Source organism: Babylonia areolata, chromosome 14 (genome assembly GCF_041734735.1).
Source record: "Babylonia areolata isolate BAREFJ2019XMU chromosome 14, ASM4173473v1, whole genome shotgun sequence".
Classification (NCBI taxonomy): Eukaryota; Metazoa; Mollusca; class Gastropoda; order Neogastropoda; family Buccinidae; genus Babylonia; species Babylonia areolata.
The window spans coordinates 845,134-860,000 of NC_134889.1; the positions used below are offsets into that span (position 1 = coordinate 845,134).

Consider the following 14,867-nt stretch of genomic DNA (forward strand, 5'->3'; position numbering starts at 1 on the left):
GCCTGGGGGTACCCGGTGCTAAGCTTCACTTCACCGCACAAAACTTGTTGGACTTCTCTCTCTCTTTTTTTTTTCTTTTTTCATTTTTACATTCTATTCTTGATATCACAGAAAACCGGTTATGCAGGAACAATGTGAACTATCAGTGGAGCAATGGCTTCGTTCCACGAAAAAGAACCCATGGCAACAAAAAGCTTGTCCCTCGCAAAATTCTGTAGAAAACTCTTTGTAAAGTAATCCGCCTGGAGACAGAAAACTCTCTGTAAAGCAATCCGCCTGGAGACAGAAAACTCTCTGTAAAGCAATCCGCCTGGAGACAGAAAACTCTTTGTAAAGCAATCCGCCTGGAGACAGAAAACTCTCTGTAAACCAATCCGCCTGGAGACAGAAAACTCTTTGTAAAGCAATCCGCCTGGAGACAGAAAACTCTTTGTAAAGCAATCCGCCTGGAGACAGAAAACTCTTTGTAATGCAATCCACTTAGAGACAGAAAACTCTTTGTAATGCAATCCGCCTGGAGACAGAAAACTCTCTGTAAAGCAATCCGCCTGGAGACAGAAAACTCTCTGTAAAGCAATCCGCCTGGAGACAGAAAACTCTCTGTAAAGCAATCCGCCTGGAGACAGAAAACTCTCTGTAAAGCAATCCGCCTGGAGACAGAAAACTCTTTGTAAAGTAATCCGCCTGGAGACAGAAAACTCTCTGTAAAGCAATCCGCCTGGAGACAGAAAACTCTCTGTAAAGCAATCCGCCTGGAGACAGAAAACTCTTTGTAATGCAATCCGCTCAGAGACAGAAAACTCTCTGTAAAGCAATCCGCCTGGAGACAGAAAACTCTGTAAAGCAGTCCGCCTGGAGACAGAAAACTCTGTAAAGCAGTCCGCCTGGAGACAGAAAACTCTTTGTAATGCAATCCACTTAGAGACAGAAAACTCTTTGTAAAGTAATCCGCTTAGAGACAGAAAACTTTGCAAAGCAATCCGCCTGGAGACAGAAAACTCTTTGTAAAGCAATCCGCCTGGAGACAGAAAACTCTCTGTAAAGTAATCCGCTTAGAGACAGAAAACTTTGTAAAGCAATCCGCCTGGAGACAGAAAACTCTTTGTAAAGTAATCCGCCTAGAGACAGAAAACTTTGTAATGCAATCCGCCTGGAGACAGAAAACAAGGTGGTACTGCACTGTGGCGACACGCACTCCCCGCACTCCCCGGGAAGAGCAGCTCCACTTTCACAGAGAGAAGTCTGTTGTGACCAACAGTGTGGGGGACCAGCTATTGGAGGTGAGGGGGGAGGGGTGATGGGGGTGTTGATCAGAACTATGTGGGGGTGGGTCACACAGCTTGACAGGGGTGATGGGGGTGTTGATCAGAACTATGTGGGGGTGGGTCACACAGCTTGACAGGGGTGATGGGGGTGCTGATGAGAACTATGTGGGGGTGGGTCACACAGCTTGACAGGGGTGATGGGGGTGTTGATCACAACTATGTGGGGGTGGGTCACCCAGCTTGACAGGGGTGATGGGGGTGTTGATCACAACTATGTGGGGGTGGGTCACACAGCTTGACAGGGGTGATGGGGGGTGTTGATGAGAACTATGTGGGGGTGGGTCACACAGCTTGACAGGGGTGATGGGGGTGCTGATGAGAACTATGTGGGGGTGGGTCACACAGCTTGACAGGGGTGATGGGGGTGTTGATGAGAACTATGTGGGGGTGGGTCACACAGCTTGACAGGGGCGATGGGGGTGTTGATCAGAACTATGTGGGGGTGGGTCACACAGCTTGACAGGGGTGATGGGGGTGTTGATGAGAACTATGTGGGGGTGGGTCACACAGCTTGACAGGGGCGATGGGGGTGCTGATGAGAACTATGTGGGGGTGGGTCACACAGCTTGACAGGGGTGATGGGGGGTGTTGATCAGAACTATGTGGGGGTGGGTCACACAGCTTGACAGGGGTGATGGGGGTGTTGATGAGAACTATGTGGGGGTGGGTCACACAGCTTGGCAGTGACTGGGTTGTTTCCTGTCAAAATCAGGAGTCGTTCAACACAGCACTGGAAGTGACACGTTCGTCGTGACACCTGGAGGCCCCAGTGTGCTTACTGTCATGGACCGCAGAGCCACTCTCGGAGCCACTCTCGCTCCCATCATTGAAAACACAAATTGCGTCATCGTGGGGCAACGACATGGCCACCAAGATGATCCTCTGTCATAGTGTCACATTACTGGTGTCTGTTCAATACACCAATGTGTGACTGCCACCCCACTTATCTCCAGTACTGCACAGCAGTGCACATATGTAAATGTCTCATTGTTACACCACTTATCTCTGTTCTACATTCAGTATTGCACAGAAGTGCATATGTAAATGACTCATTGTTACACCACTTATCTCTGTTCCACATTCAGTACTGCACAGCAGTGCACACATGTACATCACTAAATGTCTCATTGTTACACCACTTATCTCTGTTCCACATTCAGTACTGCACAGCAGTGCACACATGTACATCACTAAATGTCTCATTGTTACACCACTTATCTCTGTTCCACATTCAGTACTGCACAGCAGTGCACACATGTACATCACTAAATGTCTCCTTGTTACACCACTGTCTTGAATGCTATAGTATCTAGCTCGATCACTTCTTCAGTTGAGATCAACACCACGCCCTTCCCATCCACCCCTGTCCCAGAGAGAGAGAGGGGTGGAGAAGGGGAGAAAGAGAGACGAGAGAGGGGCAGAGGGAGGGGGGGTGGCCCTTGTTTAGGGAGAGGAGAGAGAGAGGAGTGGATGGGGACTGGAGAGAGGGGGAGGGGAGAGGGGGGGGGGGGAGGGAGACGGGGGGGGGGGGGGAGGAGAAGGACAGACAAACCCCACCCCACCCCGAGTGGAGCATGACGCCAGTAAACAGTCATTACTTGTTCTGCCCCAGTGGGCTGCTCGTCAGCCAGACACCACTACAGCTCTGTGACAGCTCGTGGGAAGGACTCAGCCAGAGACACCACTACAGCTCTGTTACAGCTCGTGGGAAGGACTCAGCCAGAGACCACTACAGCTCTGTTACAGCTCGTGGGAAGGACTCAGCCAGACACCACTACAGCTCGTGGGAAGGACTCAGCCAAAGACACCACTACAGCTCTGTTACAGCTCGTGGGAAGGACTCAGCCAAAGACACCACTACAGCTCTGTTACAGCTCGTGGGAAGGACTCAGCCAAAGACACCACTACAGCTCTGTTACAGCTTGTGGGAAGGACTCAGCCAAAGACACCACTACAGCTCTGTTACAGCTCGTGGGAAGGACTCAGCCAGAGACACCACTACAGCTCTGTTACAGCTCGTGGGAAGGACTCAGCCAGAGACCACTACAGCTCTGTTACAGCTAGTGGGAAGGACTCAGCCAGACACCACTACAGCTCTGTTACAGCTCGTGGGAAGGACTCAGCCAGAGACCACTACAGCTCTGTTACAGCTCGTGGGAAGGACTCAGCCAGAGACCACTACAGCTCTGTTACAGCTAGTGGGAAGGACTCAGCCAGAGACAACACTACAGCTCTGTTACAGCTCGTGGGAAGGACTCAGCCAGAGACAACACTACAGCTCTGTGACAGCTCGTGGGAAGGACTCGACCAGAGACACCAGTACAGCTCTGCATGGGTAAGAGTCACACACCTCCTCACCAGTGGTGGGACGGCCCTGTCATCTCTTCCTGCACGTGGCCAGTGAGGAAAAACAAGGGTGGACTGACGACCCTGCAGAGACGCTGTCCCTCACACTCCACACAGGGCACAGTCCCACAGCCCTTCACGGCCATGGGGGAAGTGAAATCATACCCACTGTGTCCTCGGCTCTGATACAGGAAGGCGGGGCCCAATCCCCCTCTCCTGCCGGGTCACACCTTCCCCGTCTGGTACCCATTCACACCTGGGTGGAGTGAGGAAAATGGGATTAAAAAGCCTTTCCCCAAGGACACAGCATCACGCCGACATGAGTCCTTGAACCCGGATCACTGGTGAACACTGGATTTTAAGTCCAACGTCTGACCCACTCTGCCACGGCGCCCCCCCCCCCCCCTCCTCCAGTCCCCTCTCTCAGGATCGGCACTGACATCATCACCCGTCCTCATCTTCCTCCATCCCTCGCTCTCCCCTCCTCCCGTCACTGTGTGTGTCAGTGCTGCTGTGTTGTGCTGTGTGCTGCTTCAGTCTGCCTCCATCTGCCCCGCCTCCGTCACTCTGTGTGTGTGTGACTGTCGCCTTTCGCCTTTCAGGGACTGGGCCACACTGTCACCTGCCCTGCCCTGCCCTGCTTTCTCCCATCACTTGCTGAGCAGTACAGGTGATGTGGCGGGCACCTGTCAGTTGCCACACGGGTGAGTGCTGACAGGAAAACCACCACGCCCCTTCTTCCCCACAGTCACCACTGCTGAGCTGGGGGTGAGGTGGCAGCTGTTTCACTTTCTTCTTCGGGGTGGATGTGGCTGCTGCACGTTTTGTAGTACCCCAGTGAATGATACTGCCTGCCTGCCTGCCTGTCTGGCACCAAGCAGTCAGTGCTGTGAGTGTCACTACTGTTTGGACTGGGTGACAGAGTTGTATGTGCGCAGTGAAGGCAAGGCGACAAGTTTGGTGACGATGTCCTCTTCCTTTCCTGAGGACTGGTCCTCCTCCTTTCCGCCCGCACAGCGCCACCAACCTGACGTTTCTCTTCAAAGTGCCGCCACACTACTTTCGTTTTGGCTGCCTGGTAACTGGGACCAGTGTTCTGCACAGGCCAACAACCAGACCACAGCCTGCACCGGTGGGTCACGGTAAGTAGGTCAAAACTGAGCGTCGATGTGAGCCAACCCCCAACCCCTCCCTCACAGCACATGACAGCCACAAGTTATTGACAAGCCATCCAGCCCGGCCCGACCCAGTTAGCAGCAATCAGCCGACATTGTTCACGTGCTGTGCACTCCAGTGCTTCACGTCTTCCATCTGTCTCACCTCCCTTGGGCGGGGATACTGTTCGTGTTGATAGTGTGTGTGTGTGTGTGTGTGTGTGTGTGTATGGGGGGGGGGGGGGGAGTGTCGTTCATGGCTCCATGTGCATAAGTTCGCTTGCGTGCGCTTATGATTAATTGATACTTATATAGCGCCTGTCTTCGGCAAGAGACCAAACTTTTAACACTTAACAAACACGGAGTGATTTGCGTAACAAGTTGTTTACCTTTACCAGGGACAACCCTTCAGCTGCCTTGTATTCTTTAACGTTCGTTAAGTGCATGCTGCGCGCATTCCGCAGTTGTGTGTGTATGTTGAGCGTACGAGTGTGTATGCGTGTGCGCGTGCGTGTGTGCGTGCGTGCGAGATAGAGAGAGAAGACAGATAGGCATGTAGTCAGATACAGACGCAGAGAGAAAAAAGTTGTCTCTTTACGTGTCGGCCTGACACAGCGAGGAACGAGCAGGCCCCCTGCCAGAGGAGGACCCGTGCTGACACTACAGCAGTCACACCGCTGTCTCTTCCCGTCACACATCACCACCACCACCACTGACTTCACCACCTCCACTCCCTGCACCCCACCACCCCCTCTCATCTCCCTCCCCACTGAGCCAAGGGCCATAACCAACACCAACAGCACACCTTCCCCGAGACAGGTCAGGATGGAACCGTCACAGGAGGAAGAGCTGGAGCCGTGCTTCATTCCACGTCGTCTGTCCATCTGTGATGACACTCTGATGGTGCTGACCACTGGTGAGGCCTGTCTGTCTGTCTGTCTGTCTGTCTGTCTAACTGCCTGCCTGCCTGCCTGTGTGTCTGTCTGTTTGCCTGCCTGCCTGCGTGTCTGTCTGTCTGCCTGTCTGCCTGCCTGCCTGCCTGCGTGCCTGTCTGTCTGCCTGCCTGCGTGTCTGTCTGCCTGCCTGCCTGTGTGTCTGTCTGTCTGCCTGCCTGCCTGCCTGCCTGCCTGCCTGCGTGCGTGTCTGTCTGATGCCTGCCTACCTGCCAGTGTGTCCGTGTCTGCCTGCCTGCGTGTCTGTCTGTCTGTCTGTCTGTCTGCCTGCCTGCGTGTCTGTCTGTCTGTCTGTCTGCCTGGCCCTGTCTGTCCATCTCAGATGATACTGATGGTGCTCACTGCACAGTGCTGTTGAGGCGTCTGTATGTTTGCCTGCCTGCCCGTGTATGTGTCTGTCCACCTACCTCTGTGTCTGCCTGTCTGTCTGTTTTTCTGTGAGCTTCTCTCAGATATAACGTAACCGTCAGCTCTTTTCTGTCTTCACACCATGTGGGAAACTAGTGTTCCCATCTCTCCCCTCTCTCTCCCCTCCCCCTCCTTTCTTCTGTGTGTGTGTGTGTGTGTGTGTGTGTGTGTGTGTGTGTGTGTGTGTGTGTGAGCGCGCGGAACTTAGTGTGTGTAAAGGTGGATGGCCTTCACAATGAATTTCAGAAAAAAATGTCGTCGTCATTGTCTCTCCACCTCTCCTACCCCACACCCTGTCTGACTATCCTGGCCACCCGTTCCACACACTGAAGGGACCAGCCAGCTGTGACGGTCACACACACACACACACACACACACACAGTGTGGCTGGCTCTGTCAAACCGGATCAATGACCTAGTCTGGCACCACCAGGTCTCTCTCTGTATGCCTGAGTGCCAGTAGCGACAGGGTAGCAGAGAAGGCGGAGTGGATCTGTCCTTCAATGTGTGGCAGCACCCTACAACTCCGCCACTTGTACAGGCCTTTAGTTCCAGCCACCACATCTCAACACAATGATGTAAACACATATCACAGTGTATCACATCTCACATCACACCACAATGATGTAAACACACATCACAGTGTATCACATCTCACATCACACCACAATGATGTAAACACACATCACAGTGTATCACATCTCACATCACACCACAATGATGTAAACACACATCACAGTGTATCACATCTCACATCACAACACAATGATGTAAACACACATCACAGTGTATCACACCCTCTACTGCACATGCTGGGTTTTCTTTCTTAATTAAGAAACGTGTGTGCTTTGCGTAGGACACAAGAGGACACGCGTTCGAGAGTGCGCGCGCGCAGAAAGGGGGGACGGGAGGAGGGGGGGCCTGGAAACATACATGCACAGAGACACATTTAATACAGACAGACAGACAGAGAGATCAAGACAGATATCTGTGCGAGTGCATGAGAGATACAATCAGACAGAGTGAGACAATGAATTACAGAGAGGGGGTGGGGGAGAGAGAGGGAGAGAGAGAGGGAGGAAGACAGGAGAGACAGTCTGAAAACACACATACACACACACACACGCGCGCGCACACACACACACACACAATATCACAGACACCGACAGTCTGAGACGTGTAGCAGAGACGGTTGCGGTTTACCCGCGAGCTTATTTAAAATAACATTTATTTTCCAAAAGCTGAAAAAAACCCAAACCCAGCGATACCCTCCAGATAAGACCGTGTCCACTGCAGGTGAAAACACTGCCCACCCCCACCCCCCACAACCATACCTGCACCCTCTCCCTCCCACTCTCCAAAAGCTGATGACGCCATCTCTTGTTTTCTTAGTCACCAGTTTGGCGTTAAGTTCCGTGCTCAAGTTTTGGCAAACAACTCTTATCAAAACAGCTTCGGGGGTACACTTGGCTCTTTCGACCTATCACTATCAGGTTAACATGGGAGACGAGTGTGTGTGGTTGGGGCGGTGTGTGTGTGTGTGTGTGTGTGTGTGTGTGTGTGTGTGAGTGACTGTGTGTCACTATGTGTGTCTGCGTGCACACACCTGTAGTACACCACACATTCCAACAGATCTATATATCTCTCTCCTTTCTTCTTCTCAAACTTTTGTTTTCACGCGAATGATTGTGCACGCACACACACACACACACACACACACAAACACACACATACACGTGCATCAACAGACGCAGGCATGCAGCTCCTGGCCACACACTGTGCCCAGCGCTTTCAACAGGGTAAAGAGCCCATTACACCAAGTGAGGGTGGTGGGGGTGTGGGGGAGGGGGGGGGAGGGTATGTGTGCATGAAGCCACACAGGCTCACCCACCTCCACCTACACACACATGAGCGCACACACGCGCGCGCGCGCACACGCACACACACACACACAGAGCACTAGTAGGACTTTAATCTCCCACAACTCCACAGACTGAAAAGAGTTGGGGGAGGGTTGTGTGTGTGTGTGGAGGGGGGGGATTATCAAGCCACAGGTCTTTGAGAGCGCCACTTTTGTTTGGAAAGGAGGTGGTGGGAAAAGGGTGGGGGTAACCAGAGGAGGGAGGGAGAGGGACGGGCGGGGAATCAAACAGGGACGTCCCTCAGTACAGAGAGAGAGGTACAAACATGTTTGACTTTCCAAGCCACTTGCCAGGACACATTAATGTGCGTGTACAACAAGAAGACCAAGTCGTAGCCAACAAGGGAATCACTGCTGACTGTCACGGCGTGATTTTCTCTCTCTCGCTCTCTCCACGGGACGTTCTGCACTGCTTTTGTGTGCTTCACCAGGAGGGGATTTCTTTCAAATATTCACTGCAACGGAATCTTCCTTTATAGACTGAGAAATAATGAGTGTTTGTAGGCCAAATAATTGGTACATGTTCTGCTTGTAACAGAAATAATTCGTGCTCGTGAGCGAAATAATCACTATGTGTGTTTTTTTTGTTTTTTTTAAAAGGTGCTTTTTTGCGAAATAATCAGTGCCTGTGAACGAAATAAACCGTGCTTGTGAGAGGAATGAATTAGTGCCTATGTGACTCAACTGTACCCGTCTGCCTTCAGTGCACCCGTGTTCAAATCTCCCTCTGTACAAGAGGTGCGACACTGTGAGTGAATGGCTTTCGGTTGGTTTTTCTTTTTCAACAATATGTTGCCTGGGCACAGCTCTGAAAGGCCTGTTGGTGTCCTCCAACTAACCCCCTCCCCTCCCACAAACACACACCCAACCCCCACTTATAATCATTCAAACAATATCAGGAAGCATGTATGTTTAATTAATGCACAGTCACTCATCTAGTACTGGTGATTGTAGCAGACAATGAAAAGGCTATATATTTGATCAGCAAACGAATACACAAACGAACTAATCAATAAATAATTTCAGGGTGATAGGATAGCTGAGCTCAGAATAATTCTTTCCGATTTCATTAACTTTTCAATGATTTATTTTATAAGTAACACACGACCCAAAGAAAGGTGCAAAGAAATGGTGCAGGGAAGAAAGAGAGACAACAAACAGTGTGACATGAAGAACAGATAGTTCCAGTGATAACCACCTGGTGTCAGCTGACCAGTGACGGACCGTGTGTGTGTTGGTTCACCGTGTGGTGAGCAGATCAAGGCTATGGACAGACCGTGTGTGTGTTGGTTCACCGTGTGGTGAGCAGATCAAGGCTATGGACAGACCGTGTGTGTGCTGGTTCACCGTGTGGTGAGCAGATCAAGGCTATGGACAGACCGTGTGTGTGCTGGTTCACTGTGTGGTGAGCAGATCAAGGCTATGGACAGACCGTGTGTGTGCTGGTTCACCGTGTGGTGAGCAGATCAAGGCTATGGACAGACCGTGTGTGTGCTGGTTCACCGTGTGGTGAGCAGATCAAGGCTATGGACAGACCGTGTGTGTGCTGGTTCACCGTGTGGTGAGCAGATCAAGGCTATGGACAGACCGTGTGTGTGCTGGTTCACCGTGTGGTGAGCAGATCAAGGCTGTGGCCAGAGGAAGAGAGGCAGTCAGAAGGAGACAAGCCAGAAGCAACAAGGTGCACGTGCATCCATCATGTGTGTTGGTGAAGCACAAACAGCTCCCCTCAATGGCCAACGTCTTCTGACTTCTCCACACCCTGAGTAACGGGGGTCACAAGGTGCTTTCACTCACAATTTTTTGTAACCTTTCAGACTCACAAAGGAAAAAAACCCAAAAACAATAGCAACCGGTACCCAAAATGACAGTGTTGCTGAGTGCCGGATTATCATCATGCCTCTTGGATGAGTTGTCTGCCACACAGATGACAACTAGCCATTTGAGGAAAAAACCTTTCGGCTGTTTTTCTTTTCTGCACAGTGAGTGGTGACAGTGGAGGGAGGAGGAAGAAAGAGCACAGAGTGGTGACAGTGGGGGGAGGAGGGAGGAAGGAAGAGCACACAGAGTGGTGACAGTGGGGGGAGGAGGAAGGAAGAGCACAGAGTGGTGACAGTGGAGGGAGGAGGAAGGAAGAGCACAGAGTGGTGACAGTGGAGGGAGGTGACAGTGGAGGGAGGAGGAAGGAAGAGCACAGAGTGGTGACAGTGGAGGGAGGAGGAAGGAAGAGCACAGAGTGGTGACAGTGGAGGGAGGAGGAAGGAAGAGCACAGAGTGGTGACAGTGGGGGGAGGAGGAAGGAAGAGCACAGAGTGGTGACAGTGGAGGGAGGAGGAAGGAAGAGCACAGAGTGGTGACAGTGGGGGGAGGAGGAAGGAAGAGCACAGTGAGTGGTGACAGTGGAGGGAGGAGGAAGGAAGAGCACAGAGTGGTGACAGTGGAGGGAGGAGGAAGGAAGAGCACAGAGTGGTGACAGTGGAGGGAGGAGGAAGGAAGAGCATAGTGAGTGGTGACAGTGGAGGGAGGAGGAAGGAAGAGCACAGTGAGTGGTGACAGTGGAGGGAGGAGGAAGGAAGAGCACAGAGTGGTGACAGTGGAGGGAGGAGGAAGGAAGAGCACAGTGAGTGGTGACAGTGGAGGGAGGGGGAAGGAAGAGCACAGTGAGTGGTGACAGTGGGGGGAGGAGGAAGGAAGAGCACAGAGTGGTGACAGTGGGGGGAGGAAGAAGGAAGAGCACAGTGAGTGGTGACAGTGGAGGGAGGAGGAAGGAAGAGCACAGAGTGGTGACAGTGGGGGGAGGAGGAAGGAAGAGCACAGTGAGTGGTGACAGTGGGGGGAGGAGGAAGGAAGAGCACAGAGTGGTGACAGTGGAGGGAGGAGGAAGGAAGAGCACAGTGAGTGGTGACAGTGGAGGAAGAGCACAGAGTGGTGACAGTGGAGGGAGGAGGAAGGAAGAGCACAGTGAGTGGTGACAGTGGGGGGAGGAGGAAGGAAGAGCACAGTGAGTGGTGACAGTGGGGTGAGGAGGAAGGAAGAGCACACAGAGTGGTGACAGTGGAGGGAGGAGGAAGGAAGAGCACATTGAGTGGTGACAGTGGAGGAAGAGCACAGAGTGGTGACAGTGGGGGAAGGAGGAAGGAAGAGCACATTGAGTGGTGACAGTGGGGTGAGGAGGAAGGAAGAGCACAGTGAGTGGTGACAGTGGGAGGAGGAGGAAGGAAGAGCACACAGAGTGGTGACAGTGGGGGGAGGAGGAAGGAAGAGCACACAGAGTGGTGACAGTGGGGGGAGGAGGAAGGAAGAGCACAGAGTGGTGACAGTGGAGGGAGGAGGAAGGAAGAGCACAGTGAGTGGTGACAGTGGAGGAAGAGCACAGTGAGTGGTGACAGTGGGGGGAGGAGGAAGGAAGAGCACAGAGTGGTGACAGTGGAGGGAGGAGGAAGGAAGAGCACAGTGAGTGGTGACAGTGGGGGAAGAGCACAGAGTGGTGACAGTGGGGGGAGGAGGAAGGAAGAGCACACAGAGTGGTGACAGTGGGGGGAGGAGGAAGGAAGAGCACAGTGAGTGATGACAGTGGGGGGAGGAGGAAGGAAGAGCACAGTGAGTGGTGACAGTAGGGGGAGGAGGAAGGAAGAGCACACAGTGGTGACAGTGGAGGGAGGAGGAAGAAAGAGCACACAGAGTGGTGACAGTGGGGGGAGGAGGAAGGAAGAGCACAGTGAGTGGTGACAGTGGGGGGAGGAGGCAGGAAGAGCACAGTGAGTGGTGACAGTGGGGGGAGGAGGAAGGAAGAGCACACAGTGGTGACAGTGGAGGGAGGAGGAAGGAAGAGCACAGTGAGTGGTGACAGTGGGGGGAGGAGGAAGGAAGAGCACAGTGAGTGGTGACAGTGGGGGGAGGAGGAAGGAAGAGCACAGTGAGTGGTGACAGTGGAGGGAGGAGGAAGAAAGAGCACACAGAGTGGTGACAGTGGGGGGAGGAGGAAGGAAGAGCACAGTGTCAGTGACCAGACACTGGCCGCACAGGTCCACCCTGCCTCAAGGTGCTGCACTGTCAGCATGGAAAACGGGAAGCACGAGCTGCTCCCCCCTCCCCTCTCCCCTCACCATGACGGAGCCCACGTGGGCCACTGGTGTGCCCTGCTGTCCGAGGACGATGATCAGCAAGGTACGGGGCTCCGTCTGTCATCACCTTCATACATCACCTCCACACATCACCTCCACACATCACCTCCACATACCACCTCCATACATCCTCCACACACCACCTCCACACATCACCTCCATACATCACCTCCACACACCACCTCCATACATCACCTCCATACATCACCTTCACACACCACCTCCATACATCACCTTCACACACCACCTCCACACACCACCTCCATACATCACCTTTACACACCACCTCCACACATCACCTTCACACACCACCTTCGCACATCATCTTCACACACCACCTCCACACACCACCTCCACACACCACCTCCACACATCATCTCCCCACACCACCTTCGCACATCACCTCCACACACCACCTCCATACATCACCTTCACACACCACCTTCGCACATCATCTCCACACACCACCTCCACACACCACCTCCACACACCACCTCCATACACCACCTCCACACACCACCTTCGCACATCATCTCCCCACACCACCTTCGCACACCACCTCCATACATCACCTTCACACACCACCTTCGCACATCATCTCCACACACCACCTCCATACACCACCTCCACACACCACCTCCACACATCACCTCCACACACCACCTCCACACATCACCTTCACACACCACCTTCGCACATCATCTCCACACACCACCTCCACACATCACCTTCACACACCACCTCCATACATCACCTCGACACACCACCTCGACACACCACCTTCGCACATCATCTCCACACACCACCTTCGCACATCACCTCCACACACCACCTCCATACATCACCTCCACACGCCACCTCGACACACCACCTTCGCACATCATCTCCACACACCACCTCCATACATCACCTCCACACACCACCTTCGCACATCATCTCCACACACCACCTCGACACACCACCTTCGCACATCATCTCCACACACCACCTTCGCACATCATCTCCACACACCACCTCGACACACCACCTTCGCACATCACCTCCACACACCACCTCCACACATCACCTCCACACACCACCTCCACACACCACCTTCATACACCACCTTCACACATCACCTTCATACACCACCTCAACACATCACCTCCACACACCACCTTCACACATCACCTTCACACATCACCTCCACACACCACCTTCACACATCACCTCCACACACCACCTCCATACATCACCTCCACACACCACCTCCACACATCACCAGGGTGACTACAGTGTGACTGTCATGTCGTGTCTTGCTTTAGGAGTCCTCCATCAATACAACGATTCATTGTACCAGCCCTTCACCCGTTGCATGCATTCTACAGCGACATTCTGGGACATAACAGAATGCACTCCTGATATGGGGGGTCAGGGGAGCATGTTGCGCTTGGGAGGGAGAGAGAGAGACAGGGGTGGAGAGATGGGGGGAGAGAGGGGGGAGAGACAGAGGGGGGTGGGGAGAGAGGGGGAAAGATTCAAGATTCAAAAACTTTATCACTCAAGGATAAAGATTTTAGGCATCGCCCAGTCTTCCAATCTGTCCTTGTGACAACAATAACAATAACAACATTAGCGATAACGACACAACAATAATAATTTTGTTAACACTGCTACATCTACTGCTACTAATAATAATCACCATCATCATCATAAACATCGTAAAAAGTAATAAAACGAACGCATTCACACATTAGAGGGAGAAAGAGGGGGGGGGAGAGAGTGGGGGTGGGGAGAGAGGGTGAGAGAGAGAGAGAGATAGGGGGAGAGAAAGGGGGAGAGAGATGGGGGAGAGAGATGGGGGAGAGAGAGGGGGGGAGAGAGAGAGGGGGGCGAGAGGGAGAGAGAGAGGGGCGGAGAGAGGTAGAGAGAGAGAGGGGGGGGAAGAGGGAGAAGAGGGAGGGAGGAGAAAGAGGGGAGAGAGAGGGGGGAGAAGAGACAGGGAGAGAGGTAGGAAGGCAGACAGACAGACAGAGACAAAGAGAGAAAATGTGTGTTGAGTATGTGGATGGAGTGCATAATTTTTATTTTTTATTTTTTACATCATAGTATATATTGTGGTGTATGAGAGAGAGAGAGAGAGAGAGAGAGAGAGAGAGAGAGAGAGAGAGACAGAGAGAGAGACAGACAGAGAACAACACACACACGAAGTCAACAGCAAGCTCTGCGGGTGGTCTGCGAGTGGTGAGACGTATGGCCAACTTCACACGTCAAAAGATCGATACTGTTTCTAAACGCTGAAGTGATCGTCTTTATAACAGGACAGTATCACACCACTTCTTTTCCTCTGGGACTGTCATGCTTGCTGTGTACTAGATTCTGGTTTTCTCTGCTGTTCAACTCAAGCAAACAAGTAGAAAATCAACCTCATGTATCACAATAATCATAAAAAAAGCAATGCTGCAGAACTTCAGAACGTCTGACAATTATTTCCAGACAGTGAAGGGGGGTGGGGCGGTGGGGGATCAAACCAAGTCACCAGAAATGTTCAGTTTTTACGATTTAGCGATTTTCAAAGACGAGGAGAAGACAGGGGGTGGGCGGGCAAGGTTCAAACCTCTACTGTTATTTGAACAATTTGCAAAAGTTTGCAACAGT

At 52.5% G+C, this 14,867-nt stretch overlaps 2 protein-coding genes across 5 annotated transcripts in view; one reads left to right on the plus strand and one right to left on the minus strand.

Moving 5' to 3' along the window:
* The window catches only part of LOC143289713 (uncharacterized), a 94,522-nt gene that overhangs the window by 37,737 nt on the left and 41,918 nt on the right, over positions 1-14,867 (minus strand). The window lies entirely within an intron of this gene.
* The window catches only part of LOC143289712 (uncharacterized), a 21,303-nt gene continuing 11,159 nt past the window's right edge, over positions 4,724-14,867 (plus strand). Inside the window, exons 1-2 of one of the 4 annotated variants that reach the window (XM_076598773.1) lie at positions 4,724-4,813; positions 5,441-5,741. In XM_076598773.1, coding sequence (XP_076454888.1) covers positions 5,651-5,741 — 91 coding nt within the window. In that variant the 5' untranslated portion in view covers positions 4,724-4,813; positions 5,441-5,650. Of the gene's footprint in view, positions 4,814-5,440; positions 5,742-8,325; positions 9,890-11,988; positions 12,274-14,867 lie in introns of those variants that run through there. The other 3 variants (XM_076598775.1, XM_076598774.1, XM_076598772.1) reach the window with 3 other exon arrangements.